The 14,781-nt window shown below is 39.9% G+C and overlaps 1 protein-coding gene across 8 annotated transcripts in view; it reads left to right on the forward strand.

Annotated features, from left to right (window-relative positions):
* Window positions 1–14,781, forward strand: part of DPF3 (double PHD fingers 3) — a 412,206-nt gene that overhangs the window by 291,526 nt on the left and 105,899 nt on the right. For 7 of the 8 annotated variants that reach the window (XM_072629217.1, XM_072629220.1, XM_072629222.1 and 4 more), the window contains one exon: window positions 3,217–3,354. In XM_072629217.1, coding sequence (XP_072485318.1) covers window positions 3,217–3,354 — 138 coding nt within the window. Of the gene's footprint in view, window positions 1–3,216; window positions 3,355–7,229; window positions 7,415–14,781 lie in introns of those variants that run through there. The other variant, XM_072629223.1, reaches the window with a different exon arrangement.

Genomic DNA, 14,781 nt, shown 5'->3' on the forward strand with positions numbered 1-14,781 from the left:
AGTGAAGTAGACTTACCCAGATTAACAAGGTGCTTTAGGAGCAGATTTACAAATGAATTCAGGATTTATGATTCCTTCGTCACCTGGAGTATATCTCCAGGTTCACATTCTTCAATTGCTTTTGGTGATTCCTTTTCTTTTCCTGCCCCTTACCCCTCCAAAAAAACCTTGATAGCTGCCCATAATGTGTTCCAAGCTCCTCTGATGGTATCTTGGCAGAGTCATTATCATAGATAAGGTAGAGAAGTAGTGAAGAGAGCCTCTTTTCCTCTCACTATGCATTCAGAATTCTGGTTCCTGCTGGCATCAAGTTCCTTTGCTTAAATGCCTCTCCTCCTCAAGGCAAGGAGTTAGTGGGGGGAAATTCCCCTTTGCCAAAAGAGAGGTATATACACAAAAAGTGATGCATTGAGAACCTTATTGGTCTTGGAAAGGGGCAAAAATATATCTGCTTTCTAAGGGATTCGCTCTGAAGGGAAAGAGAGAGGGGAGGAGGGCTTGATTGCCCTTGTAATCTGTCCTCATTCTCTGCTTGCTCTGCAACAGGAACACAGGATCCAGGTGCACATTTTCCAAAATTGGAAAGATGATGAAAATTGTAGATAGGGACAGAATTTGCTTCTTCCTCTGAACCTCAGCACCTAGGACAGCACCTCAGTGCCCTGGCTCAGTCAGCACCTTGTACGTAGCAGGCACTTAATCATTGACTTTCTTTGTGAGACTGAATTCTTTCTAAAGCTGGATTCTATATAAGTGATGATTCTAAGGGTGCCTAGGATAAAGGACCAGCTGGTGGAAAGAGAGGCTTTAATTTGGAGTATTAAGATGTGGAATTTTTTAAATGTCTTGGACTTGAGTTTTACTTTGATTCTACATGACAGACAATTAAATAATTATAATTCCATATGCTCTCCTTCCTGAGAGTTTTTGACTTAGAATCAGGAAGTGCTGGATTCAAATCCCATCTCAGACACTTGTGGGCAAGTCATTTAACCTCTCTGTGACTCAATTTCTTTCTCTATAAAATGAAGGAATTGGACTCAGTGTTCTCTAAAATCCCTTCCATCTCTAAATCTGTGATTCTATTCTCTACCCACTTACCTATCCCCACCTCCCCCCTTCTTCCCTCTGAAGAGGAAATATCATAATTGTTCTCTTAATTATTTGCCCCAGTGGGCTCTTTTAGAATTTTCAAGAGCTGTTCTGAAGGGTTAGGTAACCCATCTGAAAATGTGTGAATGATTCTATTTGCTGAAAGTAAAATAATACTTGTGGAAGTATTACATAAATAAGTCAAGAATCTGTGATTTTGTCACCAATACAGATAGTAATTGGTTTGTAATTTATAATTTTAGAGATTCAACTGACTTGCTGATGGTTGTAACTAGATGATAGCTAGTAAATATCATAAGATAGATCTTTTGACTCCAGTCCAGCACTCTATATACTATGCCACACTACCTCGGTGGATAGAGTGCTGGACTTGGAATCAAGAACTGAATTCAAATCCTTCCCCAAATACTTGCTAGCTGTATAACCATCATCATGTCACTTAACTCCTCTCAGCCTCAGTTTCCTCATCTGTAAAATGAAATTAATAATAGCACTTACCTCCCTTAAACACTGATAGAGGCAACATGGTATAGTAGAAGGACCAAAGGACTTAGAATCTGAAGCCTTGGGGTCAAGTTCTCACTCTATCACTTCCCAAGATATAACCTTGGACCAAATCCTTAATATCTCTGAACCCTAGCTCCTCAATATGAAAAATATAGATAATAATACCTCACAGAGTTGTTGTGAGGCTCAAATGACTAATGCAAACTATGTGCTTTGTAACTATAAATCTCTTTGCATGTGATCTATGATCATTTTGTTATTCATCGATATTTATTGGTCAACATCATGTTTGATCATCATGATATATGTGAGACCCTAGAAAAGTCACTTAAACTTCTGTTTGCCTCAGTTTCCTCAAATGTAAAATGATGATAATAATAGCACCTATCTCCCAGGATTGTCGTGAGGATCAAATAAAATGAATTTGTAAAATGCTTAGTACAGTGCCTGAGATATATTAGATACTTAATGAATGCTTGTTTTCTTTGTCCTTCTTTCCCTTCTTCTCTTCCTTTCTTCTTTCTTTCTTTCCTTCTTCCCTGAAAAAATTGATCAAAATACAAGTATGCAAATACTGAGCATTTCTAAGTCATTCTTAAACCTCATTTCTTCCAAAAAGTCCATTCTGATTAAATGGAATTAACGTGTGTGCTAAGTTACCTCCCTTAATTACAGACAGGAATCTGATTTCCATAAAGTCCAATTGCCAAACTGGACAAGGGCAGGTTCTAAATTACAGAACAATTGTTGACAACTGGGAATGCCTGGGTCTTCATGGCAATGGCAGGCTCTGCTGGACCACCAACATGCAAGAACATAGCTATGGGAATGGCAGCTCATAACTCTCAAATTCTTCAGCATGGGGGCTGCAACTTGCATTAGTATAGATGAGCAAGGGATGTGTTCGTGAGGGTGATAGTGTGGATATACCCTGAATAAGTTTGATGTGACATAACGTGGCACATGGCCCTGACTTTGGAGACTTTTTTCCCCCTATGGGTGAAAATAGTCTGAGATCTTCCAACCTTAGTGCAAGGCTCATGGTGGGGCTCTGTGGGGGAGTCTGCCTTTCCATATGTTAGCAGACTTCTGCTTCCTTCATAACCTGGATGACTCTAGTGAGCAAACATCCAGGAAGAGTTTCTTCCTTTTTCCCTTCTCTCCTTGCCTCTCCTTTCTAGACCTGTCTGTATTGATTGTCATACTTGCCTTTTCCTTTTGAAAAATGGTGCTAATAAAAGCACTTGTTAGGGAAAATAATGCTTGAAGATCTTTAGGGAGCAGGGTGTCTGGGTTGTATAACTGAAGCTTTTAAGTTTACCTGAGCTCTTATAGCTCATCACTTTGGAGGTTGGAGGGGCTTATTTGGGGGAGAAGGGGGAAAGGGGTATGGTGGAATTGCATGCTGAAAATGAGTCCCATGTAAAGCTTTAATAAATCATAACTTCTAATGGGACCCATTTTCAAGAGAAGCCTTGGAGGCCTCCTGGATTTAAGGCAAGGGTTGGTGAAATCTTGGAGAATGAAAACTGTAGTAACAGAAGGTGCTGACCTATCACCTTCTTCACCCCTTCCTTTTTCTTGTCTCCCCTCTAGTCTGTGGCAAGCGTTACAAGAACCGGCCTGGGCTCAGCTATCATTATGCTCACACACACCTAGCCAGTGAAGAAGGGGACGAAGCCCGAGAGCAAGAGACACGGTCTCCCCCTGTCCACAGAAATGAAAACCACAGACGTGAGTACCTTCCTATCCTTTGCTTTTGATTTATTTGTTTGGGCCTGGGATGAAATAAGGTTGGGGGTAGGATGGATAAAGAGCTGAGAATCTCTCTTTCTCTGTCTCTGTCTCTCTGTCTCTGTCTCTCTCTCTGTCTCTGTCTCTGTCTCTGTCTCTCTCTCTCTCTCTCACTCTCTCTCTCTTTTTCTCTTTCCCTTTCTCTGTCTCTCTCTTTTTTCTCTCTTTCCCTTTTCCTCTCCCTCACCCCCTTCCTTTCCCCCCATTCCTTTCTTTTCCTCCTCCTCCCCAAACCTTTCCTATGTTCTTACTCATTCTTATTGATTTGCTTTATGCCATGGGGAAAGCTGGATTTTTGAGCAGAACTGTTTAGCCCTCTCTGTTGCTAAGCTGAGCTCGAGGACTCCATGCCAGCTCAGCATGAACTATGTGGCAGGCAGCATTTCTATCACTGTTCCCAGAGGGAGGGAAGGGAAGTGGTTAAAGGAAGAAATAGGAGGGGTCCTTAACTAACCCAACATCAAATGTCAGTCCTGCTGAGGCTGTTCCTCAGATCAAGGAAATCTACCACTTGCTTCTGTAGAACCAAGTTTTGACTTGCCCAGCTAGTGATGAATTTGGTACTACTGCCTTTGGTGTGTCTATTCCGACTGAATATTGAATTTCACTATTCAGCCATCTTGAGCTATAAGAAAGTATCTTTGATTTATTCTTCTGTGCACTGACTCTGGCTTTACTTTCAGGGTCAGAATTTTACTGCAGGAGCCCTTTGCCCTGGATATAGTGCCCTAGAGTTTTCAGGCTGTTTTGCATGTGCACTCAGCTTCCAGACATTATCTGTGTGTCCTTGTCCTTTCAAAAGCAGTGTTCCATAGACCTAAAAAGGTCCCTGAAGGACTTCCATTTCCTTTTCCATTTTCACTTTCCTTCTTCTGCTGGACCAGCCACCAAACTGTGGTTTGGTTATTAATGCATGAAGACTCAGAGCTGGTAGTGAGGATGCCTGATATGGTCTTAAATTGGTTACCTCTTTCTATCACCAAAGCCTAGAATTGAGAAGAGTCTTAATAAATAATTTTGTAGGTGATGATGCTTATGTCATATGATCATATTTATTTTCTTTCTGGGGAGACACTTATTGTCCTAATCACCCCCCATTGTTTAGCTCAGAAAGAGGAAAAAGAAATCAACCTGCTTGTTCTAAAGTTGCATCTTCCTTCTAGGGACAGCTTCTTTCCTTTACATAGTGTGGCTCTTTATTTATATTGATATCTTAAAAGTATATATTAGTTTGCTATTATTTCCAACCTCCCCCCCATCCAAACACTTTCTACCCCAAAACCTTTTTTCAAGTGGGCACATTTTTCCCCCTCCAACATCCTCTTTTCATCCTACCATCTTAGAATTATTTTCTTCCCTGGTTCTTTGTTTTCCTGTTTCTTGTCTGGCCTTGCTTAACTGTGGGGGAGCACAGCTCCTCCCTGTATTTCAGGTTGAGTAGCTGCAGAGTCTGAGCAGAATAAAGTAATATCCTCCTTAGCTCTTCACCTGATCCCCTCTGGGTTGCACATTCACATCTGAGAAGGGCACTGGCATTTCCCCCCTCTCTCCAACATCAGCTTCTTGCATGATCTTATTGGCTGGATGTCCTTGGCTCTTTGCAGAAAACTGCCTCTTGTTTTCAACTGAGACCATTTCTTCTTCTTAGGTGGATGTGCCTTTGTAAGAAATCATATCTTGATTCTTGCTTTGATCTTTCCAGGCCGTTTTGCACTTTCGATTCATTGTCTTGCACCCTGGTTGCAACCCTTTCTCTGACCTTCTTTTTTTCCCCTGCTGATGAAAAAACTGGTTCTTCAAAGAGATCATCCAATTGACCTAAGTTTCAAACCATGTGGAAGATAATAGTTATGTCATGGGCAAAAATTCAGGGACTTTCACAAAGCACAAATTCACTCAAGCTCCTTTATACACTCATTTGAAGACTGTTTTTGATTAATCCCAGTATTACTATAATCTTTGAGAGGAATCCAGTATCTTAACCAAAGATCGATCAAGTATTTGTTACATGTCTACTATATGCTAGGGCCCCAAATATAAAAGTTGGACAGACTCTGCCTTCAAGGTGCTTACATTTTACTAGGGTGATACCTAATGTTCACAGGTAAGTAAATTCAGGAGATATGTAAAATAAAGCTACAGTGAGGGGTGGGGGAGGTGACACTAATGAGGTCTCTGAGCCACATTGTGAAAAGCTTTAAGCGCTAAAACAGAGTCGTTTGTATTGGATACTAAATATGAAAAGGTGCTATTGAAGTTTCTTGAGTAGAGGAATGATATGATTAGATCTTCACCTTAGGGACATTCCATTGGAAGTGATATGGAGAATGAGTTGGATGGGGAGAGTCTAGGTAGCAAGGGATTATTGCAGTAATTTGAGGGAGAGTTGAAGCATGTGACCTTACAGAACCTCAATCTTATCTGTAAAAAAGGGAATAATAACACTTGTAGTACTTCACAAAGCTGTGGGGACTTTTGAAAACCTTAAAGAACTCTATAGATGTGTTCATAGTATTACTCCACCCCCCACCCCCACCATTGACACAATCATTCTCTCTTGCTGTTCTAAGCTTTCCCCTAGCTCCGTAAGCTCTCAGTGCAACTCCTCTCAACAGGTGACTTCTCTTTCTACTAGGAAAAATTGAGGCAATTTTTCATGAGCTCACTGTATTCCCTTAATCCAATCTCAAAATCTTATTTTTCTCTTTCTTTTGCTTCTGGTTTCTTAGAAAGATGTGGTTCTTCTCCTTGCCAAATCCAATCCTTCTACTTGTGTCCATGGTCCCATCAACTGAATCTTCTCAAGGATCTTGCCTCTCTCACCCTCATCATCAGTGATATTCCATGATGCTAAGGTCCATTTGATACTTAGCAAACTTACCAGTGGTTGGGGACAGTAGGCTTGGAATAAGTAGAGTTAGATTCAGATCCTACCTCAGACACTACCTGTAGTGGATAGAGTGCTGGGACTGGATTAAAGAATATCTGAGTTCAAATACAGCCAGGGCAAGTCATTTAACCTCTGTTTGCCTCAGTTTCCTCAACTGTAAAATGGGGATAAATAATAGCATCTTTCTCCCAGGATTATTATGAGGATCAAATGAGATAATAACTGTAAAGTGCTTCACACAGTGTCTGACACATAGTAGGAACTATACCTTCCCCCTTTCACTCTCTCTTCCCCACTCCTCTCTCCACCTTGCCCCTTCTCTCCTCTTCCATTGTCTTTCTCTCCTCTCTCTCTCTTCCTCTACCTTCTTTGTCACTTTCTTATCTCCTTTTCTCCTTTCCTCCTCTTCCCTCTTTCCTCTCTCCTCTGTTCTCTTTCCATCCCTGCATCTTTTCCCCCTCTCCCTCTTTAACCCTTCCTTCCTTTCTTTCCCTCCATCATCTCCCCTCTCCCTTTCTTCTACTTTCCCCTTCTCTAGCTCCCACTATACATTATGTTTTCCTTGTGTAGAGCTCCTGCTAGCTTTTCATCATTCCCTCAGTGGACTGTGCTGCTGCTGACCATCTTTTTCATGTGTGTTAATTGCTTGCATCATTAATACATAGTCATTAGCAGCTCCTACTGTTTGTGGGGGAGTCTAGGGCATTGGATCCATCCTTCCCACTAAATAATGGTAGGTAGGCACATGTTATAAATTGACTGTGACAGGTCTGCAGTGTCACAAGGCCTTAGCTTTGGGAATCCGCTCTACATAGGCTTTGAAAGTGGGGGCGGGAGGCATTAATCCAAATGGCTAATCTGCAGTCTACCAAAGAGGGGTCTAGACACATAGTAAATAACAAATGCTGATTATTTCCTTAAGCAGAGCAGCAGGGAGATGCAAGCAGCCTGTTGTGCCCTAAGGAAAGGAAGTCAAATGGACTCAGAGCACAGTCTCTTGGAGTTTGCAGGGCCTGGGGCAGGTGGGTTTGTACAGACTGCTGCGGTGTGGGTCTCTTGACTTAATTTTCTCCCCCTGCCGCTTCCATTCCATCTCTGTGCTCTTTCTTCCCCTGAAACTGCACCTCCAGAGAAACCCATTGCTCATCATGAAGCCTGCTGTGAGCACAGTCGTCATGCCAGCCCTCCGGTGCTGAAAGGGCATCTTTGGAGCAGCACTGGTGCTGAGGCCAGTTATTGACCCACCCTCCCCCAACATCCCATCCCCCACTCCCTCACTGCTGCCAGCTCAGCAGCCAATGGCTGTACCTTGTGGCCTCTTGTTCTCTTTGCTAATTCAGTCTCATTTTTTCTCTCCTGCATTCTTGTTTTCTCTTCAACTGATGTTTCTCTTGTCTTATTCTGTTTCTTTCCTCTTTTCCCTCTTTTTTATGTCCTTCTCTTGGCTTTAGGGCCAGCAACCCTGAGAAGCCAAGAATGTGGTGCTCAAATGTTCACCTTCTGGACATATTTCTCCCCTTGTTGGATATTCTAAAGGAGGATTCCACCTTAACTCCTTTTAGTTTATGTCCCCAGTAAAGAATTGTGGGTTTTTGCCTTCTATATCCCAAAGGCAGTTGGATGGTACAGTGAAAGGAATGCTGGGTCTAGAGTTAGGGAGAACTGAATTCACATCTGGTCTGATACACTTTATCTTTTGATTGACCTAAGTTTTCAAACCCAGTGGAAGATAATAGTCATGTCATGGGCTGAGGGAATGCTTCACATGGGGAAGATTTCAAGGACTTTCATAAACACCATGTGTTTATGTGTGATCCTGGGTAAGTCATTTCACCTCTGTTTGATTCAGTTTTCTCAATAAGGTAGAATGAGGATAATAATGTACCTGCTTCCCAGGGTTGTTGTAAGGATTAAATGATATAATTTTGTGAAATAGCACAGTGTTTAGTTATTTCTTCTTTCTTTCCTTCCTTATATTTTTTCTAACTCTTGTTTCCTCTAACCCCATAATTCCATCTTCTTCACTTAAAACTAGGATAGCTAAAAATGACTATTTTCAAATGGATTTGTTTTGGCCTATGGTTCCTAATGTACAGTAGCATATTTTGTATTTTTTTAATTCAATGAATACTTGCTAAGTAATTATTATGTACAGAGGACTGTGCTAGGTGCTGCAGGAAATACAAGAATAAATATAACATGGCCTCTATCCTCTAGGAGCTTTATAATCTACTTCTTTTTTTAAAAAAATATATAATTTATTTATTTTTTAAGTTCTCAGTATTCACTTCCACAAAAATTTGAATTCAAAATTTTCTCCCCATCTCTTCCCACCCCCACCCCTTCCTTCCTTCAGTCTGTCCTTCCTTCTATTAGCCACCCTTCTTCTATCCCCCTTCCCCTCTATTTTCCTGTAGGGCAAAATAGGTTTCTATACTCCATTGCTTGTATATCTTAATTTCCAGTTGCATGCTAAAATAATATAATCTACTTCTTCATATGACATTGTATCTATAATATCCTTTGGACTCCCTAGAGGATATGCTATATAAATACTTAGGTATTATAACACTATGATGTGTTAATATATTTTGTGTTTTGTTCAGTCATTTTAGTTGCGTCAGACTCTTCATGACCCCATTTGGGGTTTTCTTGGCAAAGACATTGGAGTGGTTTGCCATTTCCTTCTCCAGCTCATTTTACAAATGAGGAAACTGAGGCAAACAGATTTAAGTGACCTGCCCAGGGTCACATAGCTAATAAGTGTCTGAGGCCAGTTTTGAACTCAGGAAGATGAGTCTTATTGATTCCAAGCCTGGCACTCTATCCACTGCACCACCTCACTCTCTCATATTTTATATATATGATAATATGTTCCTAGAATCTTGAGGTAGATGGGACCTCAGAGATCATGTAGCCCAATCTATCCCTGAGCAGCAATCCCCTCTACAGCTTCACTGACAAGTGGACATCTAGCTTCTGCTTGAAGGCTTCCAATGATAAGAACCACTTTGCAAAGGATAACATTCAATTCTTAAATGGCTCTAATTTGTTAGGATGCTTTTCCTTATATAAAGCTAAAATCTGCCTCTCTGTGACTTTGACCTATTATGTCTCATTTTGCTCTCTGGGGTAGAGCAAAAAATGTTTGCTTCCTCTTTTACATGTCAGCCCTGTTCATACTCGAAGTCATCAATCCAGTTCTTCCTCCTAATTCTTCTGTTTTTCAGACTGATCTTGGTACAATTCCTCTGAGTATACCACAATTTTGTCAGTTTCCTCCTGAAAAAGTAGTACCAAAATCTGAACAGAATCTTCTAGATGTAATCAAACTGCACCAGAATACAGTGGGACTATATATAATACCACACGCTTCTGTTAAAATGCACTGAGAAGGATGTGAGAAGGATGTGGCTAAATGGAGACAATGCCAGCGTTGGTGTCAGGAAGACCTGGGTTCAGATTCAGCTTCTGACATACACTAGCTATACATTTTAATTTCCTCTTCCTCTCCTCCTCTTCCTTTTCCTCTTCCTCTCCTCTTCTTCTCTTCCTCTTCCTCTTCTTCTTCTTCCCCTCCTCTTCCCTCCCCTCCCCTCCCCTCCTCTTTCACCCTCTCTTTACTTCCTCTCTCTTTTTTCCTCTCTCTACCACACCACAGTGTTAAGCTTACTGCTCATTAAAATTCCAGGTTATTTATATTTTTCTTCACATGAGCTGTTATCTAGCCATCCATATTTGTAGTTGAGTTTTTGACCCCAAGTGTAGGACTTGACATTTATCTATTAGATTGGGTCCATTGTTCTAGCCTACTGAGGCCTTTTAGCATCAGGGTTCTGTTGTCCAACATGTTACTTTCCTCCTCTAATTTCATACCACTGGCAAATTTGGCAACCCCCCCCCCCCAAACCCCCATATACCTTCTTCCAGGTCATTGATATAAATATTAAACAAAAAAGATAAGGACAGATCTCCAGACCACTAAATAGATCTTTCCAGCTTGACATTGACCCACGAATCATTACTCTTTGAACAATTAATATATTTGAGATAAAAATGTTTTACCAGAAATATACGCCCACATATCCACATGCTCAACCTTATTCTGACCTATAGAGAAAAATCTTCTGTTAGTTTATGTCAGGATCAAATAATTTTCTTCCCCTCCATGGGTATGGAGGGCATATTGTTGTACTCTGCAGAAGTGGAAGAGGAGAGTGCTTATGGATCATTTTTGCTAATTAAATAAGCTAGAAATTAGCCCACTAAAGTACAAATTATCTAAAAGAAGCAGACAATTTCATTGTCACATTGATATGGGAAGATCTAACATATATTAGATTAATAACATCTGCCCTTCAACAATTTGCCCCAGGGCACACTAATATAATTTTTAAAAGATGAAGTTAAAACAACTTTTGAAACTGGCTTAAAATATTCATTTTGCTCAGAAATGCGCCTTAAGAAACCACATGATTTAGCAGAGCGTACTCACTTAGAAGCTGGGTTTTGTCCCATTCTCTCAGAGACAAAGCATTCAGGCTTTGCCACTGGGGAAAGGGGCATTTGAGGTATGTGCGTCTTCACTGAAATGTCATCTGCCTTTAGCTCTAACGTGCAAATTTGAGAAAGGAGTTTTCTGGCTTAATTCCTGTCTAACAAGGTAGCACTTAAACTACAATGTGAAGAACGTGATAGAATGGCTCCAGCACCTGGATTTTGCAGTCAGAAGATCTTGGTTGGAAACCTGAGGCAACTGGGTGATATAGTGCAGAGAGCTAGGCCTGGAGTCAGGAGGACCTGAGTTCGAATTTAGCCTCAGACATTTATTAGCTATATGACCTTGGACAAGTCACTTAATCTTTGTTTGCCTCAGTTTCTCAGCTATAAAATGGAATAACAATAGCACCTGCCCCCGTAGGGTTTGAGGATCAAGTAACATAATATTTGTAAAGTGTTTAGCATATTGCCCATAGGAAGGGCTATATAAATTATTATTTCCTTCTGTTCCTCTTCCTCTACCTGAATAGCCATAGTAAAGTCATCTTATGGAGATTTAGTTTATTAGCTTAAAAATAAACAAATACAAATAACACTAGACCAATGGCTGTCAACCTGTGGGCATTGCAATTTTGATCTTTAATTAGCTCCAATAAAAGGGGCCCCACAAAAATATCTTTATGTAAAGAAGGGTCCTTCGTAACTCAGAAAGATTGGAAACTACTGGGTGAAATGATTTCTGAGATCCTTTCTGGTTCAAAATGCTGTGGTTCTATGACCCTCCAATGCATGTTGAGTTATTTTTTTCCACATTGGTGCTCTGTGCTCTGTAGTCATCTCCACTCTCTCCTCAGTTCCATTTGTAACTCATGGAAGGAACACTTTTTGTGAGGGCTGTGTATATAACTGTTCTGGGTAAGGATAGTTTTCTTATTGGGGAACCAACTGACCACTCTAGCATCACTTGGATCATATTCTAACAGAATGAGTTAACTGGCCGAGACATCAATCAATCAATCAATCAGCCAGCATTTTGGTAAGCACTTACTATATGCCAGGCACTGTTTAAGGCACTGGGGATAGAAGTACAAAGAATGAAATAATGCCTACTTGTAAGAAGTTTATATTCTAATGATGAAGACATGCCAATTAGTAGATCATAGGTACAGAACTGCTCAGAATAGCAAGATTACACTGCCATCTTTAGGATAAGAATTTTCAGCAGTCAGCCAACCACCAAGCTCCTACTGTATGCCTTATCCTAAGCACTACAGGGTATAATGAAGTCTGGTATGTTGCTATTACCTTTATTTGGGGAAATAAGAAGGATCCATAGAAAGCAATTTGAGAACAATATGAGACAAGATACATTCTAGTTCTATTTCCTTTTATTCATTTTTCAAATCCATTTCCACAGAACCATAAATCTCTAGACATTAAGATTGTTCTGGGATTTGGGGTATGAACCTTCTGCAGGGTTCAGGATTTAGAAATAGATGAAATACAGAGAAATCAGAATGATTCAAGAGACAAGTCTTACTTCTTGGGAAAACTCATTCAAACTCTTGATATTCTTTTCTACACTTTGTGATGTAGAATTATTAGATCTAGGTCTCTGCCAGAGAGATGTGTTGGAGCTTGCCTTTTTTTGAGACTTTTATTGTATCGGGATTCTGTTTAGTTCCACTCCTAAATTTGTTTTTTTATTGTAGAATCTACAATTCTGAACTGCAGCACCTAATCCTGATCTGTTCCTATCTTTCTACTTCTCTCATTCCATTCTAAGCCTCCCTTCTGATCTTATAGTCTCCTGATCCTCCCTTTCCCCAATCCATTACTTATATTTTGACTTCACTTTCTTCTTTATACTGTCTTGACTTAGCAGCCATCTACTTCAGTGTTATTCTCCTGACTCACCTTGATCCCTTCCCCTTCCCCATTCTCACTGCAATGTCTTTCTGCCATCCCCACCCCTGCAGAACTTGACCATTCATCTTTTCTACTTCTCCTAAACCCACCAAGTGCTGCAAGATGAGGCTATAAAGCCCTGCTGACTGGGATCCATTACATATTCACTTATCTATCTTCAACAGAAACCTTGCTGCTGCATGGCAGTCTTTTTATGCATCCCTTGCAGGCTTTCTCTCCCATTCACCATAGCAACTATTTCAAACCTCCTTTGCTCCGCTCAAGTTTTCACCTGTGCTCAAACCCCACGTTTTCTCCACAGATGACCCTGCCTCCTACTTTACTTATAAAATCAATGCCATCTTTCATGTATTCCCTCAGCTTTTGTCTTTTACACTTCCACCACTCTATATCTTTTTACTATTCATTTTTCTTTCTGGTCTCTGAGGCTGAATGAGGTAGTCCACCTCTTTGCCAAAGACTAAGCTTATCATACTTTGTCATCTATTCTAGGACCTTGCCCATTAAATTACAACATCTGTGCCCTTCATCATTAGTCTTTTGTTTCTTTTCTTTGTCTACAAATATACTTATGTCTTGGCTCTCTTAAGTAAATCTTCTCTCATCCCTACTGCTTCCTTAGACCTGTCTCTCCAAGCTTTTATTGGCAAATTCTAGAAAGAGCAATCTGCAGTTGTAGGATTTTATTAATCTATGATTTATAAAATTGGAAAGTTCCTCAGAGGTCAAGCCCAACCTACACTTGCAGAGGGAAGGGAATCACCTGTGACAAGGGGATAAGTAGTTATCAAACCTTCCCTTGAGCACTTCAGGAGGAAGCCTCCCTACTTTAAAAGGAAGTATGTCCCATTTTTTGGACAGTCTTAGTCATCGGGAAGTTTTTCCTATATTGAACTGAAATCTGCTTCTTCCATTCAATTAAGCAAATACTAATTAAATGTCCACTATGTGCTAAGTATATACAAAGATTTAAAAGAAATGATGCAGCCTTTACTCTCAAAGGGACATTTTTAGAGATGACCCTGTCCAATCTTCCTCATTTTTATAGGTGAGAAACTGATGTCTAAGAAAATCAAGCACTTTCTCTAAGTGGCAGAACCAAGACTCAAAGCCAGCTCTTCTGATTTCTAAGTCTAGTGCTATTTCCTTTATACCATACATCATTTAGGCAGGACATGATATATGGTCAGAAAAATATTCTAGACCCCTTCTTCTCCATCCCCTCCATGGACTAGTTTTTCCTTAAAAGATACTGAGACTCAATTGACTAAGGGCTCCACTAACTCAATTCATCAAACCTCAAGACATATCATTATTGAATATCTTTCCCTTGTTTTGATTAAGTAAATTTCTTTTTAAAAATTATTTATTTCATTAAATATTTTTCAATTACATGTAAAATTTTTTTTGACAATAATTTTTTAAAATTTTGATTTTTGATTTCTCTCCCTCCTTCTTGTCCCTCCCTCCTCCTTGAGAAGGGAAACACTTTGATTTTGATTATACATGTGAGGTCTCATGTAAAACATTTCCATATTAACCATGTCACAAAAGAAAACAAAAAAACCCTCATAAAAATAAAGAAAATTAAAAAAAAAAACCTGTGCTTCAATTTGCTGAGTTCAACAGTTCTCTCTCTGGAGGTAGATGGCATTTTTCATCATGGGTCCTTTGGAATTGTCTTGGATGATTGTCTTGATCAGAATAGGTAAGTCTTTCATAGTTCGTCATCCTTATTTTGTTGCTAGTATGCTGTATAATGTTCTCTTGATTCTGCTCACTTCACTTAGCTTGAGTTTATATATCTATATCTATATCTTCACAGTTTTTTCTGAAATCATCCTGCTCATCATTTTTTACAACACAGTAATATTCCATCACAATCATATTACAAATTGTTTAGTCATTTTCCAATTGATGGATATCTCAATTTCTAATCCCTTGCCACCACAAAAAGAACTGCTATAAATTTTTTTGTAAAAGTAGTTCCTTTTCCCTTTTCTTTGATCTCTTTGGCATATAGACCTAGTAGTGGTATTGCAGGGTCA

Source organism: Notamacropus eugenii, chromosome 1 (genome assembly GCF_028372415.1).
Source record: "Notamacropus eugenii isolate mMacEug1 chromosome 1, mMacEug1.pri_v2, whole genome shotgun sequence".
NCBI classification, from domain to species: domain Eukaryota; kingdom Metazoa; phylum Chordata; class Mammalia; order Diprotodontia; family Macropodidae; genus Notamacropus; species Notamacropus eugenii.